Source organism: Pomacea canaliculata, linkage group LG6 (assembly GCF_003073045.1).
Source record: "Pomacea canaliculata isolate SZHN2017 linkage group LG6, ASM307304v1, whole genome shotgun sequence".
NCBI classification, from domain to species: domain Eukaryota; kingdom Metazoa; phylum Mollusca; class Gastropoda; order Architaenioglossa; family Ampullariidae; genus Pomacea; species Pomacea canaliculata.
In genome coordinates, this window is record NC_037595.1 from 3601079 (window position 1) to 3618412 (window position 17334).

The 17334-nt window shown below is 37.6% G+C and overlaps 1 protein-coding gene across 2 annotated transcripts; it reads right to left on the minus strand.

The window, feature by feature from the left end:
* Nucleotides 1-745: 745 nt before the first annotated feature.
* Nucleotides 746-17264, minus strand: LOC112565680 (probable C-mannosyltransferase DPY19L3). Of its 2 annotated transcripts, XM_025241320.1 has the most exons (19): nt 17135-17264; nt 15505-15588; nt 14783-15031; nt 13703-13793; nt 13283-13404; nt 12948-13087; nt 10695-10818; nt 9484-9618; nt 8874-9005; nt 8519-8623; nt 8262-8335; nt 7522-7680; nt 6722-6849; nt 6327-6481; nt 6035-6091; nt 5494-5576; nt 3227-3359; nt 2244-2399; nt 746-2107 (listed from the first exon to the last, which is right to left on the minus strand). In XM_025241320.1, the coding sequence occupies exons 3-19, from the start codon at nt 15002-15004 to the stop codon at nt 1958-1960; spliced, it is 2166 nt and encodes a 721-aa protein (XP_025097105.1). In that variant the 5' UTR covers nt 15005-15031; nt 15505-15588; nt 17135-17264; the 3' UTR covers nt 746-1957. The 2 variants fall into 2 exon arrangements, with proteins under 2 accessions (XP_025097105.1, XP_025097106.1); XM_025241321.1 differs by lacking the exons at nt 15505-15588; nt 17135-17264 and having other exon boundaries at nt 13703-13796; nt 14783-14917.
* Nucleotides 17265-17334: the final 70 nt, after the last annotated feature.

Here is a 17334-nt window from a genome sequence, read left to right on the forward strand (position 1 = left end):
GGTGCTGGAGTTTGTTTCAGTGGGAGGGTGCATATGGAAGCATGGAGAGACTATATTGGTTCAAGATCTAATATTCCCTCAAATTTCTCTCCTGGTGCACTGCTATACATGGCATGTACTTGGTTTGCACCACTCATAATGCTTCCTGCACTAAGCTGTTCAGGACACCACTAGCTTCCATAGAGTACCAAGTAACTTCTCTTTGTTTTCAGTGCTTGCACTGTTGTAGTTTTCCTATCTACTCTTGTTTACCAGTATAAACAATCATGATCTCAAGATGCTTTATAATTCCAGTTTTCTTTTACCGCCTTTGGTTAGAACTCTGTTTCAGTATTTAGATAGTTTAAAATTCCCCACCAGTTCACTTATAGTACACTGCAAATGATGCAGCATACCTTGTCTTGCATACAGTTTACATAAAAAGATGCCTAAATCATTTTGCAGAATATTTACAGGAGTCTATTTCATGCACTCAGCAGTTTAAAAAGTTCACATTTCTCCAAAATCAGGTCTTATGAGTACCATGCGAAGTGTACAAATGACAATGCATTCATCACCTGCAAAATATGGATGTATTTAACAATAAAAGGAGATGCAAACATGCAGTTCTCAGAAACTGGCTTTTGCATTCTTTACACAATTCAGTGCTTCAGCTAGCTTATATCATTCTGAAGTCCCTCAGCTACTTAGCATTTTGAGGTGTGGAGAGAGAGATAACTGAGGTGAGGACAGAACTGCCAACTAGCTTTTTTTTTTTTTAATTTTGTGTTTGTCTTCACTGTAACACACTAAGCAATACCAAAACTTTCCTTTGTTTGAAAACATCAACATAGCTTACCAAACATAGCATGTGTGTCATAATAATAAGCCATACAAAATTATTGCACATTGCAAAAGCACAAAAGATTGTAGCAAAATAATTTTAAACCAGCACAAGCACAAAGCATCCAACATATACACTTCTTTTATTAGAATGCGAAACAGCACAAAAATACATAACATTGTGTGTTGGATAAAGGGGATGGGAAGAATTAAAAATGTTTTCTGTGCGATATGTTCTTAAAATCCCTTTCAGATTTGTTAATCATATAATTAGCACCAAATACACATAAAATACGAAATATGTAAATGAGCTGAAATTTGCAGTTTGAAAAAAATGTTGGAAGTTAAGGTGCCCACCTCTGGTATATATCCCGTGCTGATTTTAAAAAAAAATGTCATGGAAGGATATTAACAGTGAGGTGCTCTGAACAACCTGCAGCTGGTGCATTTACCCAAAATCTTGTGAAGACACAACCTATTACAGGATTCAGTAATGAAAACATTTACACAAACAGATCTTTGGTGTAAAAATGAATGTCTTCCATTGCCACAATTTGTGACTGGGTTGACAAATCTTGAGATTTTGTTCATAAATAGTCCTACTCTTCCATCCACTTTGACAAGCAGATGGTCAGTGTACATTGCCAGTTTTAAAGACCACGACTTCATGTCTCCCAGGCTTGTGTTACATGTATATTTAAGCTTTTAAAAAAATTCAATCTTGCATCAAAAAGTACACCTGTAAAGGTAAAATAACACCCAAAAGTAAGTATGAAGAGGTTGATCATTATACAATGTATCAGTGCATAACATGTATCCCATCACATAAACACATTGTGCCTTTCAAAAGCCAGCAGAACTAGACTGACAATATAAACTGCAAATGGATTTTCCACACACAGCATTTGGTCTTCTACACTTTATAAAGCCAAAACGAAGGTGCAAGTAAAGTGCATCATGGTCTGTGATGAAAAATGATCAAATGAAAGTCTGATAGCCTGCTGTGCTTGCTTTTGCTACATGCACAGAAGCATGGACACAGGAAGATATGACATGCTTTCACCTAAAACCCATTCACCAGACCAGGCCCCCACCTTCCGCCTCCCCTCACACATTGAAAACCTTACATTGAAAACTAAAGAACTTGGTAGACACGGAAAGTCTTGTTGACAAACACTTGTTTGAAATATCTGGCATATGTAGCGTCTAGGTGACGCACCTGGTCACAAAAACGAGGGACCGTACTCCTCACTAGGCCCTCTTCCTCCTTGCTGTCATCAGGCACCTGTCAACATATCAAAAATTTTTAGATTGTGGCCATCGAACTGATTTTATGAATCATTTTAGTTAAATATCCCTTTTTGTTTTGTTATCAACTCTTTCTGCTTTGCTTTGATGAGTAAGGAAATTTCATCACTTACTATGCCATTATCCAGGTCCACAATGTCAGTTGTACGACAGTTGTCCTTTGGCCGAGCAAGACAAATGGAATCCTCTAGAATAATGTAGCTGCTGTTAAAACGCTTCAAGATGCTGTGGACATCTTCTGGAGTTCGACGTCCATATATCTGATACAGCTGTTACAAAAAAAAAAAAAAATCATGACAACAGGAGAGTTGGGCTACAGAATATGTTAGACATAACAGGATGGTCTTTCCTTTTTTCCTATCTGGCTCAATAATTTTTCTGAAACATTTCTTCCTTAAAAAGCAAACTCAAGTCAAACATGATCTTATTGTGCTCAAAAGTTTTTAACTAAACTCACTTCCTTGAAAACAATTTTGCACTCATTTAACCTTGAATAATGTGCCATGAAATGAGGAATGTCTAGTGCAGTGTGCTAGTTAATGTGCCATTCTTGTATCTGCTCCCATGACATGCACTATAAAGGACTTGCATCAGTCCCAAAGAACAATGCCAACAGACTATAGCAATGCATCCTGTTTTCACAAAGCTGCTCAATTGTCAAGACTATATTTTACTGAAGCGCCTACCTGAGACAAGAAAATCCCATTTGAATCAAATTTTCTGTGAACTTTACAAACCCCCCTGTCTGGCTGCCATGAAGACATGCATTTAGCACCAGATGTGGAAAGACTGATTTTATCAATAGCAACTGGACCAATGGCTCTTTTTAATTTAGATTCATCTCTATGCTCTTCAACCTTTTTTCTCAGTTTCTTATAAAAATGTAGAATGAAGGAGGGGAGGAGGAATTGGTGTTTTATGTTGAGCCAGAAAATCAAACTATATCACAGTAAAAGAAAAAGAAAACAGCATGCTTGAAACAAAATCTGAACCCAAGACAGCAAATCTACACTGTATTGGTGACAGGGCTAATCGTTGAACCACTGGACCACCCTTGTAGAATGAAAATTGAGTATCAGTGAATGTCAGTGCCTACCTGTTTGGTTTTATTTCGCAAAGCTTTGTCCTCATAATGTGGGTGGTTGGTGATTGGACGGTCTGTGCAGAGTTTTACACCTGCCATCAACTGCATTGAGCCTGTGAAGGATGCCGTGAGTGGAGTACTGCTCCTACCACGTCAAAAAGAGAGCATTTCCAATCTTTCCCACGTACATTACACACTGGAATGTGTATTTAGGTGTAAAGTAGACAATATCATACATATATGCAAGTGGTCAATCATGCTTGTGTTCTTAGAGGAAGCGAACAGCCTAATGGTTAGAGCAACAGTGTCCAAACCTGAAGACATGCACATTTGCCAGTTTGATGCCGTCACACAGTGTACTTTCCCCACTTGACTCAACTGTGGAATGGTTAGGGAAAGTAAATCAGTCAGAGAGCCTTACATAAAGCTGGCCCCAAGATAAAGAAAGAGTCTGTAACACCTCGCTCCCCAGTGATTTCAAAGGTCACAGGATTACCTGTAATTGTGGCCTAGCGAGCTTAAGCTCATTTGGGGACCATCATCATTTTTGCAATACAATCCTAGCCAAGGAAAAAGGCCCTACTGCTTTGGGGGAAATTTGGGGAAAGATAAAGGCTAAGGGAGTAAACCCCCCCCCCCCTACAGAAAATATTGATGCCAACATGGCATCGGCAGGTGAAAGTACCACGGTGAAAGTACCGGTCAGGGCAGGGCCCAAGGCTTACACTGGATGCAGTTCACTTGGAGAGGAGATGGGTGCTACCAAGTGTATAATGTTAGGACGGACCAAGGATACATGCCGCAAAAGAGACAACATACTGGATCGGTTGAGGCCTGGATCAACAATGAGCACAGGTCAGGCAGAAGTGTGCTACTGGAGCCAAAACAGAAACTAATGCAGAAATCAAGCTGAGAGAGGGAATATCCATTGGCATGTGGAACATATGCACTATACACCAGTGTGACAAAGTACAACAACTCACCCACGAGTTAAAACGGTACCAGTGGAACATTGTGAGACTGGGGAGGTCAGATGGACTTGAAAGGATTTGAGGAAACAACAACGGACGACAGCCACAAACTGTGGTACAATGAAGAGGACGCCAGACATGAGTACAGTCTGGGCTTTTTCATGCACAACAAGTGGCCAGAACCATTTTCAGCTGTAAACCTGTATCCAGCAGGCTGATCTCCATACGGTCTTGTTACAAGTGCACTCTCTCACACCATACATTCCAGGTACCAAGGCTTATGTCATACTAGCTCATGCATTTGATAGAAAGGTCTAGGCGACTCTAGTCAAACCCATGTGGCTGTAACCCGAAGGTCAGATATTGCATCAAACAGCTGACGGTGCCGGGCGACACATCACACAGTGAGCTATCACATTTTAATTTGTAAAATCAGTTCAAATCCATAATTGAGAACAACACCAAAAAGAGCAAAGTTATGATCAAGAGGCAAAACAGAGATCTATATGAACAGGGTACAGCTCCAAGCAGCTTCCAGTACTCTCCAAGGATGGCAGCTCCACGCGAGATATTTGCATCAGAATCACGACAGCAACAGCAGCAATGGCTAGACTAGATAGGATCTGGCATAACCATAAAATAAGGTTCATTATCTAGTACACGCTGTACAAATCCCTGGTAGTGCCGATCCTGCTCTATGGATGTGACACGTGGAGTCTGCTTGCTGAGATGGAAAGGAGAATCCAGGCATTCAAGAACAAGTGCCTGAGGAGGCTGTTCCAGATCTCATACAGAGAACATACAACTAACGACTGTACGAAACAAGATGCCCACACTCGTAGGACACCAGGAGCCTCTATTTTCAACAGTCAAGTAAGCTGGTGTTCTTTGGCCACGTGACTGGGAATGACACCTTGTTGAAGACTGTCCTTTAAGGCACCTTGGAGGGTAGCTGACACCATGGTGGCCAGAGGAAAAAAATGCTTACAAACATCAAAGACTGGACTGGTCGTCCTGTACAGGATCTGCGTACTATCTCCTGCAATAGGCAAAAGTGGGGGCCTGTCAGCTGCCGCATCTTTCCATGTGATCCTCCCAACGACAGTTGCTGGTCAAGGGAAGACTGACTGACTTTACCTGCATGTGTGTGTGTACGTATGTGTGTGTGGAAGAGAGTGTGTATATACACATAGATATACAGAAAGAAAAGACAGTGCATTACAATCACATATATATATATATGGAGAGAGAGAACGAGACAGAGATTTACTAATGATTAACTGGGTCAGTTTTTTTGCTGACACTCACTTGATCCACTTCATCAAGTCCACAGTATCTGGATCCCAAAACTCCCTGAGCTCCTCCAATTCACGCATCACTGGTCCTAATGTCTAGAGAAATGACAGACGTGCTGACAACACTCTCCTTAACCTCCTGGGCATTTATTCCATGTGTTACTCAAACCCGGAATTTTATACTACAACTGTATTCACAAACAAATTCAGAGTCCAGGTAATGCTCAGGGTAAATGCCAAGGAGATTAAAAGACGAGAGATCCATGAGGTTTGTCTAGATCAACAAAATGTGATAGAGCATGATTTAGCCTGTCTATGTTAATACAATTCATGGAATTATATTCATTCATTTAATAAAGCTATGACTGCTGCCTTGAAATATAAGAAATACAGACTTTCAACACAGCATCTGAAAAGTTTTCCTTCAAACATATTAAAGACTTTAGAGCTAACTCCCAACAAAAAAAAAGCATGCATCCCAACCAAGACGATGCTTTTCAGTCATGAAAAAAACTGTAGCAGCATTCAAATTCGAAATAAGAAAATTGACACACCATGGCTAACAAAACAGCCAAGACTGTCACCACAGCAACATGTCGTATAACCTCCACCTGTAAGGAGGAAAGATTTTTGTATTGCTGGAACACCCTCTTCTTTCAAACACACAACTGAACAATATGTTCATATGCAGACACATGCATTCTTCCTCTCTAATGCATGTACACATGCGTGCATAAGCACAGAGTCTTAATAATTCAAGCATATATATATATACACCACTCTTACTTTTCCTCCACTCCACTCCCTCTTCCTCCCAAGCATTCACACAACGCCACTGATGAGTACCAGGAAATAACTGTCTTTCTTGAACAGCTTCAAGATGGCCATCCAAAGAGACGAATCAGCCACAACAAGCGACCCCAGCACACACATATAAGGTGTCCACAAGTACTTCATTCGAAGCATGGTGACAGCCAAACCTCCAAACAGCAGGCACTGCACTGAACACATGAGCAGTTGTCACAAAGATGACATTAACTTGAACTCTACACTTCAGTCACTTTCTGTTTTCTAAGCCGATTATTTTCCAGCTGACAAAAATGTTACTGAAGTGATGATGCCTGATATACAGCTATCAGAAGACTTGGTGTACATTCCAAGTAATTTAGATAAGGCAGCTTTGCAAAAAAAGTGATTGTAACAGCTACCACCACATGTTAAATAATTTCAACAATACTTACAAGCATGGAATGCCAGTTCTGGTCTATCCTCTAAAACACGGGTAGTTGGTCTGGTACTAGGCGTATTGTTGGTGTTTGCTGTAGGGCCAGAATCTCCAGCACTGAAGGATACTCTCCTGGCACTGTGACTATGATTTAAGAGTGCAGAAATAATGACACTGTAAAGTGCAAATTGCCACTATTCACCCCATAATAGTTTAAGATGAAATCTCCTGACCAAGACATTCCAATCTCATGCCTGTGCCTGACCAGAAGATTCTACTTTTGCCTACAGTCTGTATATCATCAAAGAACTTTATCTCCTGTAAGTTTGTCTGTCCATGGATTTACTTCCGTTTGAGGATTGCACTAGAGAACTGAACTTGCCTCCTGGTGTTATCCAAAGTGTTTTAAAAGCTTTTTACAAAGGTAGACAGATAATCAATCTTTTTGTCTAAACAAAGTACATACTTTTTAAACACATGAATTTAAAGAACACTCTCACAAAAAAATCCTTTATTCCACAATTTTGTTCTCATATAACATAATATGGCAGCAAAGGTACTACCATCCAGTTAACATTTTGTGTTACTGTAGTACCACACAATCAACATATTCTTATGTTTACTTTTAAAAGAGACGATAAACTTAAAATCTTCCTATTCTCCTTTAAAACGTTATGTCAATACATCAGTCAAACATAAAAAAAATTTACATTACGATTACTCACTCATATGTATTACTTTCACAAATTGAACAACAGCATGAATAAAACTTTACATAAAAAAATCATTATTAAAATACAAATGCATGGAACTCACTTCCACTTTTGAAGTATAGCAATAAATGTTAGCAGAAGTAGTCCCACATGTGCCTCCAGATAGAATATGAATACCAGCCCTTTGGTGAGCCTTTCCAGAACATCAGGTGTCAAGAAACCAAAAATGCCAAGACACAGGTACAGCCGAGAGTCAAAATCTCTGTTGAAATCAAATGCTCCTTCTTTAGATTAAAACATAAATACACAGTAATTAATAGAATTTCAAAGCACAAAAATAAAAGGTATAAAAATAAAGCAAAAGCAAAAGACATTTATAATTTTGAAGTCACAACAATGTAAACTAAGCTGAAACAAAAATCCTAGAAGTGAGTTAGAATAATGGGTTGACTTTGTGGGACCTAGCAAGAAGTTTGACCACTATTAGAATATCAGAAAACAAATGATTTAGGGGTATTTTAAGATGCTCAAAGGTAATCTATCCACCTCATCTATCTGAAAATCTATTTTAAAAGTTTAATCAAGATGATGATGAACATTTGCAAACAGAACATTCAGATTTATTCATTGTGATTAGCAAAGGATGTTAGTATTATCTTCACTATCCTCTGTGCTAACATGCTGAAATGTCTACTGAGCAGCTAATATCTGCTCTGCTGATATTAAAACTATCAAAATTCATAATATACTGGCTCTAATTTAAAGTCTATCAAAGAAAAGTTGCCTGTTTAAGTTAAATTCTTGCCGAAAAAGATACAACTGTTTTAAGAAAAGCATAAACACCTTGCATTCCCAAAGCCAAACTTGTTCTGCAGGAACTTGAAGATGTGTTCATCAGCTTCCACTTGAATCATATACTGTAAAACAACAATACTTGACATGTTGTAAAAATGACCGACACTTGAAGCACATTTCAAAAACAATGAAAACCGCTCAACCCACACACTGCAAAATCAATAACAGACTCATGAATTATATACCATACAGCACAGCAAAGAGCAAGGCTAATTCTGAATGAATAAAATTTACAAGAAACTAACCTTTATGGCTGTATTGATGAGCAGCATGAGCAGAAGTATCAAAACTCCATTCACCACTGTGACTACTCCTTGCCACAGCCAGTGCCCACTGGGCTGTTTTGGCCCCTACTCAACAGCAGTAATTTCAAGGTGTTGCAATTACTTCCACTTACTGATCACTTTACTGGCACTTTCATTTTTAGACTGTGTGCCACTTATTTTTGGTTTGTTTATTTAATTTTGTTCTTCTCTCTGTTCAAACATTGTCATCAGCAAGTTACTTTTGAGGAAGGAAGCTATTCACAATTAAATTCATTAATACCCCAATCAAAGCTGAGACAGCAACACAAGATGGTGAACAGTCCAGACTACTTACCTTGCGCAAAATAATAATAAACGAAGCGACTATGAAAGATAGGGCTAGGGAGCCAAGGATCATGGTGTTGACAAACTGAAGCAAGCACACAGCCAAGAGAGATACCATCTGTATACCTAGCACCATCATTACCTGTGGATGCATGAATATATTTCTCACTGACTGAGAAAATGAGAATGTTTTCAAAGGTCAGTCACAACAAATAGCCTTCGAAGAGATTGCAAAATGAGCAGAAAATAATAAATGCCATTATCTCATAAATATGTGTGTGTAAATATGAGAACAAGAATTCTCTTTATACTTCATTCATACTATTTATGGTCTACAACCATGTGTACTTGGTAGATAGGTAATAAAAGTCAAATGGTACAGAGCTCAACAAAGACTGGTTGCCACTGCGAAGACAGATATTAACAATAAATATGCACAACTTGATGTCTTGAATGAGTTAATGATGTTCTTGTCAAAACATCAATTTCTTCTGCTTTATTCCACCTTCAAATTCCTGGTTAGCAGGTCTCATGATTTTAGCAAGATCACAAAGGGACATCAGTTGTTGCCTTATATCTAAACTATCAATATTATTATTACTGCTATATATATGAATCACTTTATGTTGTGGCAGAAGATGAGTCAGAAAAGCAGCCACAAGTGCCAGTGCCTGCAGCAAGAGGATGAACTGGTTAAACTGCCAGCACAGGCAAAAGAGGAAGGTGGATCCACCGATTATCCCAACACTGATACGCTGAAGACAAATAAAGCAAAACATACACGACGTTAATGAAACTAATTTTTACATTCTCAATGTATCTGGTTTTAGTAAAATTCATATTATTGTATTCTTTAAAGATCACAGAATTTAAATCTTATTTAGGTCACAGAATAAATATAAAACAACAGGCTTTACACTTACTTTGTGAACAGTTGCTTAGTAGCTTAAAGGGATTGTAAAGGCAAAATAAAACTGCTTAGAATCTTGTAAAGAGTAGGATCAGGTTGAATCTCATCTATTTTCGTATCTGTTCATGTGGAAAAAGTTGAATGTTTTATGGGATGCTGTGTTTAATAAGAAAAATTACATAGGACTCTTTCGTTTGCTTCAGTGGTCTCGTCCTCCAATGTCTTCAACTCAATCCCAGTGTCAGCTGATGAAATGGGCTCAAACTGATATGGTTAGACATTGCTCATAGCCATCTTGACTGTTATCACTAATATATATCACTAGACCAAACTAATGACACACAGCCGATCACTTGAGTTCAAATCCTAACAATGACTGACACTTCCTCTCCCTCGCCGACATCGTCTGCTAACCATCCTGGTAAGATATCGCAGTTACTTGGCAGAAGGTGACAACTGTCAATTTCACTGGAATTTTTCGATTTTTTTTTTAAACACTGGCTACCTAGGTAGTGCTAAGAAAGTGAGGAAAAAAATCATTTATTTCTCCTGTATTGCTCTCATGTGCTGCAATTGTAACTAAACATAATTTTCAAACGTTTTGGACTGTTGCCACAGCCTTATCACCGCCGTCACAGCCTTTACTATACCTTTAATTACCAAATAAAACAACTTTAGAATCAAAATACAAAAGTGAGGATAGAGGAGTTATAAAATTGCACTATATTTTCTACTACTGGCCTTTTTTTCTCCAAAATCTTAAAAGGCATCCGACTGATGATGCATGCCCTTGATTCTTCAAGAATGATACTAAAATTAATTAATCCACAAACAGAACTGCTCTTTTTTACTGAAGAACTGACCACAAAGGTTGCACTGTAAATCAGTACATAATGACATTAAGCATAAACCTGGACTTACCAAGGGCCACCCTGAAGCCTGCGGTTTGAAGTAATATGTGAGAGCTGCCACTTGAACCCACAAGAAAGGCAAAGCAAAACTCTCTCTTAGTGGAATAACACTGCTTACACGTGTTGTATCCAACCTGAAAAGTTAAGCCATATCTCGTGATGTTGGCAATTTTAGTCTTATTGAATACTTGATCAAAAGGAAATTCTAAATTTTTCTACTGTTGCAAACCAAAGATTACCTATGCAATATCTATATACTGTATATATATATTCCACTTGCAGGTTTTTTTTTAATGTATTGGCAAAGTGCAAATAATTCATAAACATTCAATTAACAGTATCATGTGCCTTGAAATGCTGATTTTCAACGTTCAGAGGTCCCTTATATATTTTTAGCTTAAACAGGTTTTACAACAACTTTCCGAATCTTTGATGATGTACTGATAGACATAGAGATTTCTTTTACTGTACCAATGTCTTGAATATAAAGTGATTTCAGCACTTTGCCTGAAGTATACAGTATAAACATTAGAAATATCATCATATTATAGTTGATAAAATCAAATTGCATGCATCTAAGGCAAGCCAAAAATCATGTAGCGCAGGAAATGCAATAATCCCTTTTACTAAAGCTGTTTGGAAAACTGAGATACCTTAAGTACATTATGTGAAATGGTGCATTACAATAGCAGGTCAATGTGGATGGGTGCAGATCAAAGTACTTTTGCCTAAAGGTTTATGAAGATGTGAAAACTTGGCTTGTGCATAATGCATGCAAACCCTGTTAGCAGACTTGCTGCTTCAAAGTGATCCTTGTGTAAGGCATAGGCACTTAATTCCTTAAGCATAGATACAGTGTTATAGTATAGCTTTGTGATGCCATAGCAAGTACAATTCTGCAGCAGTTAAGTGACAATATATACTTACAAAAAGGTTGAAAGTAATTGACAAAACCACTTGAGAACACATCAAGAACACCTTGGGAAAGATCATGAAGCTATAAAATTCAACGACGATTTGATGGACTGAAGGCAACATTATCAGGTAAAACTATGGACTGGACACTACTTTCCTGGTGAAGGTATGTGCAATCAAACCATAGATATGGCCTGTGAGAGTTGGCTTGCATGCCACTTTACACTTTTTTCTCCATGTAACTACTTTTGGGCCAAGCTCTCCATGTAACTACTTTTGGGCCAAGCTATTCATTTCAAGCTCTAGATAAATCAGTGGAAACTTTCTCCTTCATATTTCAGACACTTTTGCGGTGTAACAACCCATACAGGCTGGTCAGAAGAGATCTGTTCATCCAGGACAATGCTGGCAGTCAACATTTTGCTGCCAAGGCATTTTACAGTGTGTCAGTAGCTGGCACTATCAGAGAAAAATGACAGAACGTGCCAGAGCTGAACCCATGAACTATAATCTGCTTGACAACAGTATTGGTGCTGCTGGTGACCAAACAAGATATCTCAATTGTACAAGTAATGAGTGCAGTTCACAAGTAACAAGTCTTTTTTAGGGCAATAATCATATTTTTTAATCATGCTGCTAAGTGACCCTATTTTCGTCATTATAATCATATTTAGTATTAGGTTATGCTAATATCCAGCAAATTTTGAATGTCATAAATGTCATAACTCTTGAGGAAAATTAATAGTTTCCCATTTTCCAAAACTTTTCCAGCCTTTCAAAACTCAGAATGAGTTTTGATTGTCTTATCTGAAATACAGTTGTGATTTGCAGTTCAACACAAACGTTCAAGAGTAAAAAAGGTACAAAACAAAAGGAACAAATCTTACTTCTCATCATTTACAAGTAAACACACACAAATGAACAGACGCTAAATGAAAATATCCCTGCTTGACAAAAATGTTTTTAAAAGATATACTAGTAAAATAATTTCAGTGCATAAACATCTGTGTTTACAAACATCCAAGTTACAGACATCTGTTAATTTAGAAGTCGAAAGTACAGACTAATAGTTTGTAGTAATGATTGCATGGACTAATTTGTTACATTATAATTATTATGTTTAAAGGCATTTTATATCATTGGAAGTGTTTCTGAAATTTTGTTATGTGCATCATATGCAAAATATATGACAAACTGATCTTAAGTGTTCCGGATTTACATACAAAATTGACTTAATGGTTTCAGAATGTAACTCATTTGTAACATGGGGACCGCCTGAAGATATGGATGTGTGTCTGTTGAAGTGAAGGACCATGTGACAGCAGAGCAAGCTCAACACAAAACCAACCTGTTAAGGCTGTAGAATGCAGCTGTGAGAATGCCTGCAAACCAGCTACGAGACATGAGCCAAGTCATAACAAACAGTGCCGCTACCAGCAAGCCATGCAGTGCAAAGATGGCTTTAATGTAGAACAGTATAGCATCCTCCTGTCAGAATTAGAGATAAGATTATGCATTGCTTATAAGTTTCAAGGTGGCCTATATACATGTACATGTAAAATACTAGAATAAAATGTGTGAATAAAATGTTTACCCTTTTTTTTTCTTCAAAAATGTGATATAAGAACAAGAAAGACTTCTCCAATCTCATCAATAAATAAATAAATAAATAAATTGTATCACCTTTATAGGCAAAGTTCTGTACAAAGCGGCCAGCACTACCTCTTGGTAAACATTCATACGAGCCAACACATTAATGACATCAGGGTGCTCGGTCAGGCGGTCTTGTGTCAACTCTTGGATCCCTGTCAAATGACAGATGGTTATAAAACAATCATTTACTTACAATGTTTTCTTCAGTCAGATAAAAGCCATCAAGAAAAGAAGGCAGAATGGGCTTGATTTTAAATTCTGTTTGTCTAATAACTAAAAAAGTTCTTGCTTATTCTAGAAACAGCAAGTTAGGCACGAAATTTGATTATCAAAATCTGAGACAAAACCATGATGCAGAAACAAGCAGCACTCAGTCACAAAGATTTATCTAAAATATTGGATTGTCTGAAAATGAGAAATGTATCACAATTTCTCACAAAGCACCCTCACCTTGCCATAATGATGGCGCCTTTACCAGCTGTTTGTAGTAAGAATAATATAACCCTGATTCAGTCCTGAATGAAATCTCCCGCTCCACTTCCTACTTAACAGATGCAGATAATAAAGATGCATTAATTTGTAGTTTATTGCAAAATGGATAAAAATAAGTTAGTTGAGAACAATGTAATAGCTATTTTCATTAATTGTAAATTTTGAAATCAGAAATAGTTATATTATGTTTTCTTTGAAGTTTGAACCTGTGTTGTCACAATTTTATTGATAAACAACCAGTAAGATGACCTTTTTTCAGTTCTATAAGGAACAAATAATGACAAAGGGGAGGCAATGTAGACAAATCTAAGTTTGTATCAACGCTGATGTGTCTGTATGTCAGTCTGTTTCCATGTGTGTGTGTGTGCTGACATTATCCTTCTGAAGCTTAAGTTTGCTTTTCAGCTGGTTGCTTCAAGGGACATTTTGCCTTTTTTATGTAAAAATGTCAACTGGCTTTGGCTGGAGTACCACACTATATCAGCTCACATCATTATTATTACAACAAAATGATTTGAATTAACACTCCAAAATTTGCTGTCCTTAATTATAGGTAAGGCAATCATTAGGTAGTGAGGTGTTAGAGGCCTTCCTTTTCTCGGGGCCAGTGTTAAGTGACGGCAGTGCCCTTCTCCTCTCCCTGGCTGCTTTACCTTTCCCAACCCTCTTTGGAGTCAGGTACACATTTCTGCCAGCTAAGAGGACTTGGGGAAGTGAGTTGTGTCACATGGGTGCCAAACCAGTGCACCCCTTAGTTCAGACACCAATGCTCTAACTATTCGACTATCTGCTCCCCCAAAATAGTGCAAACAGGTCTTACTGAGAAAGATAACTAGCTAAAATTGGATGGAACAAATGGTGTGAAATAGCCTTAACTATCTAGCTCAAGACAATATGAGTGTGCAAACATCATGGGTATATGATCTTTAAAGCAGCTTTTTAAGTATATAAGTATGAATTCTAAAATAAAATTACTATTACAGCATTATATTTGACTTAATAATCAAGAAATTTGGATGCTATGATGTATTCAATTACCTGGATATTTGTAAACCACATGTTGTTTTCATGCAGTGTATACATGAACAAGGCATGAATGTATCCACATGCTGTCATGGCAATTAAACCAACCACTATATTTATCCAGGTGTAAAATGATCTGTCTGCTTCTGCTTCCCTTCCATAATTATTGACAGATGCTGGTTCTGGTACTGTTACTTTGGAGTTAGTTTTTCCACGTCTTTTTCTGATAACACCCATTTTTGAGCCCTTTTATCCAAGTCCAATCTGCAAAACATAAAAGCAAAGTTGTTTTAAGCTCTAGTAAAAGAGGAAAATAACTTAGATTTTAAGCATACTTTTATAATTTGGAAACAGTTTTACATAATTTAAGAAAGATTATGACATGGACAAGAAGCCTAATTTGAAGAACTCTGCTAAAATTAGCCTCCCTAAAACATGCAGTAGACTGTTGTTCGTGTTGCCAATGATCACACTGGTAACAGATGGCTAGGAGAAACTGTTAGTTGTGATAGCCATGGGAAATGTTTCACTAAAATCAGAGATCAATATTTATCTGGGCAACAGATGCAAAGGTATCTTGTTTGCATTTCAACATATTTGCCAATGATATCTGAGGAAACTTAAAAAGGAACTTAGTATTCAACTACATAAACTGCAAACTAAGGAATCTGCTGGTATGAGAAGAATAACTAACATATTTACATGAAAAAAATCAAACAAACAGAAAATGTACTTACTACAAGGATAAATTCTTCCTGCAGTTTCTTTTAATAAGTTTGCTAAATTTTAGTGTCCTGATGTTGGCATGCCTAAATCAGGGCCTGTGAACATTCAAGAGATACAAATAACATTCCATAAAAATAACAGACCCATAACAGCTAAACCTACATATCTACACTAACCTTTTTTTAAAACTGCTGTCCGCAATCTCTCTAATGATTGTTTTTCTCCTCAATGGTTAAATGAAATGGGGCAATAATACAGCATTATAAAAGCTAGTAATGTAACTTAGCAGGGCTTCTGCTTACGCAAAAAATTGTGTACAGTACGCATTAAAAGTTCAGAGGACCGCTTCAATTTTCGTCGATGGGGTCCCCTCCAAAGTTGGGCGAAGAACAGGGACCCCTTAAAAATCTGAAGAAGGGGTCCCTGGGACCCCAAAGAATTTAGCCTTAGCAGAAGCCTTGCTTAGCATTTCATCAAGCTTCAGACTTTCCATAATGCAACATGATCACCATGGAAACAAATTTCTTAACAAATTCACACTGAGAACTGAGTCTACTTGAAAATTACAGTATTTTCATAAAGGCCAACTTAGTCACTGCCTTGTTCAGTTCCTCTCCTACTGCACTACATTCATCTAGTAATACATGTCAAATGTCTGGAATCCGCTAACCACAGCAAGGCCTGAAAACATTAAAGCAATGCAGACAAGCAATATATTTATTCCTTGTTACTCCTCGAAGAGCATAAGGCTGCAAGAGACAACCAATATAGTTCATCTGAAATTGTGGTTCCCGTAATCTCAGTCTAATCAAAGTCTTTGGCTCTTTTTATCTTTAAACAACCTATAAACAATGAGCTATTTCTGTGCTTCATAAATGTTTATTGTCCTGATCCTCCTCATCATAATAATGATAATGGTGTGAGATTTTATAGCTCTCCATCCCAGCCAACACCAGGTTCTCCGCGCATTACAAAAATAACACAAGACAAAATTCTGGTTATCTCTGTGAAGTTAATAGGATGCCAGGTCGTTCCTCTGCATATGACAGTTATAGATCAAGATGTCAATGAGACAGATCTACAGTCACTGGACTGGAGCAGAACAGATCAATAATCGAACATCTGGATCAAATCGCCAGGAGAATATCCAGGTTATCACAAAGCATAAATTGCAGTACAATGTTGAAACGCATAGCTGTTTCGCACTGATGTGAAGTCTATCCCAGGGACGACTTTTAAAGATGAAGCGAATCTGTGATGGCGTTAGCCAGAAAGAATTAACGGCGATGAAAGAGTTGATATTAACAGACACTTGCTGGTTGTGGAAGTATTCAGGGCGACTGTTTTGGGTTTTTTTGTTGTTGTTTTTTTTTCTTAGAGTAGATTAATACTACTAGCAGTGGCTGCAGTGGATAAGAAAAAGTGCGGTGTTACAGATATTGGAATTAAATGGTCCGGAAAACGGGTATTTCAGTTGAGAATGCTGAATTTTTGGGGTGGGCAGGTATAATAACAGAGGAGCCAGGTTGTATATTTAATAACTTATAAGCCTCAAATCTAAGAAAAATTGATGTAAACGTTTGTAATTTCTCACTAAAGATGCATAACACCATGCTTTGTTCCATGTTACCTATTCCTTACCCTCACAACTTGAAAGCGGCATGCAAAGCGTTAAAGCGCGCACGTCACAAGAGTTACTGACCCTTAGTTTGGAAACCTGTGTTTTAAAGGGAATTTCAATTAACAGTGTAAATTGTATATCACAGAAATGTCTTAAAACAGACTAAGAGAAAGCTACAAATACATTGGTGAAAAACAATGTTGTTAGTTTAAAAGTTGTC

Coding starts and splice junctions, on each gene's coding strand:
- LOC112565680 (XM_025241320.1), bottom strand. CDS start 15,004: ATGGGTGTTATCAGAAAAAGACGTGGAAAAACTAACTCCAAAGTAACA. Junction 10,819..12,947: donor GCATTCTACAGCCTTAACAG/GTTGGTTTTGTG, acceptor TTAACTTTTCAG/GTTGGATACAACACGTGTAA. Junction 2,400..3,226: donor TGCGAAATAAAACCAAACAG/GTAGGCACTGAC, acceptor TTTTTGTAACAG/CTGTATCAGATATATGGACG.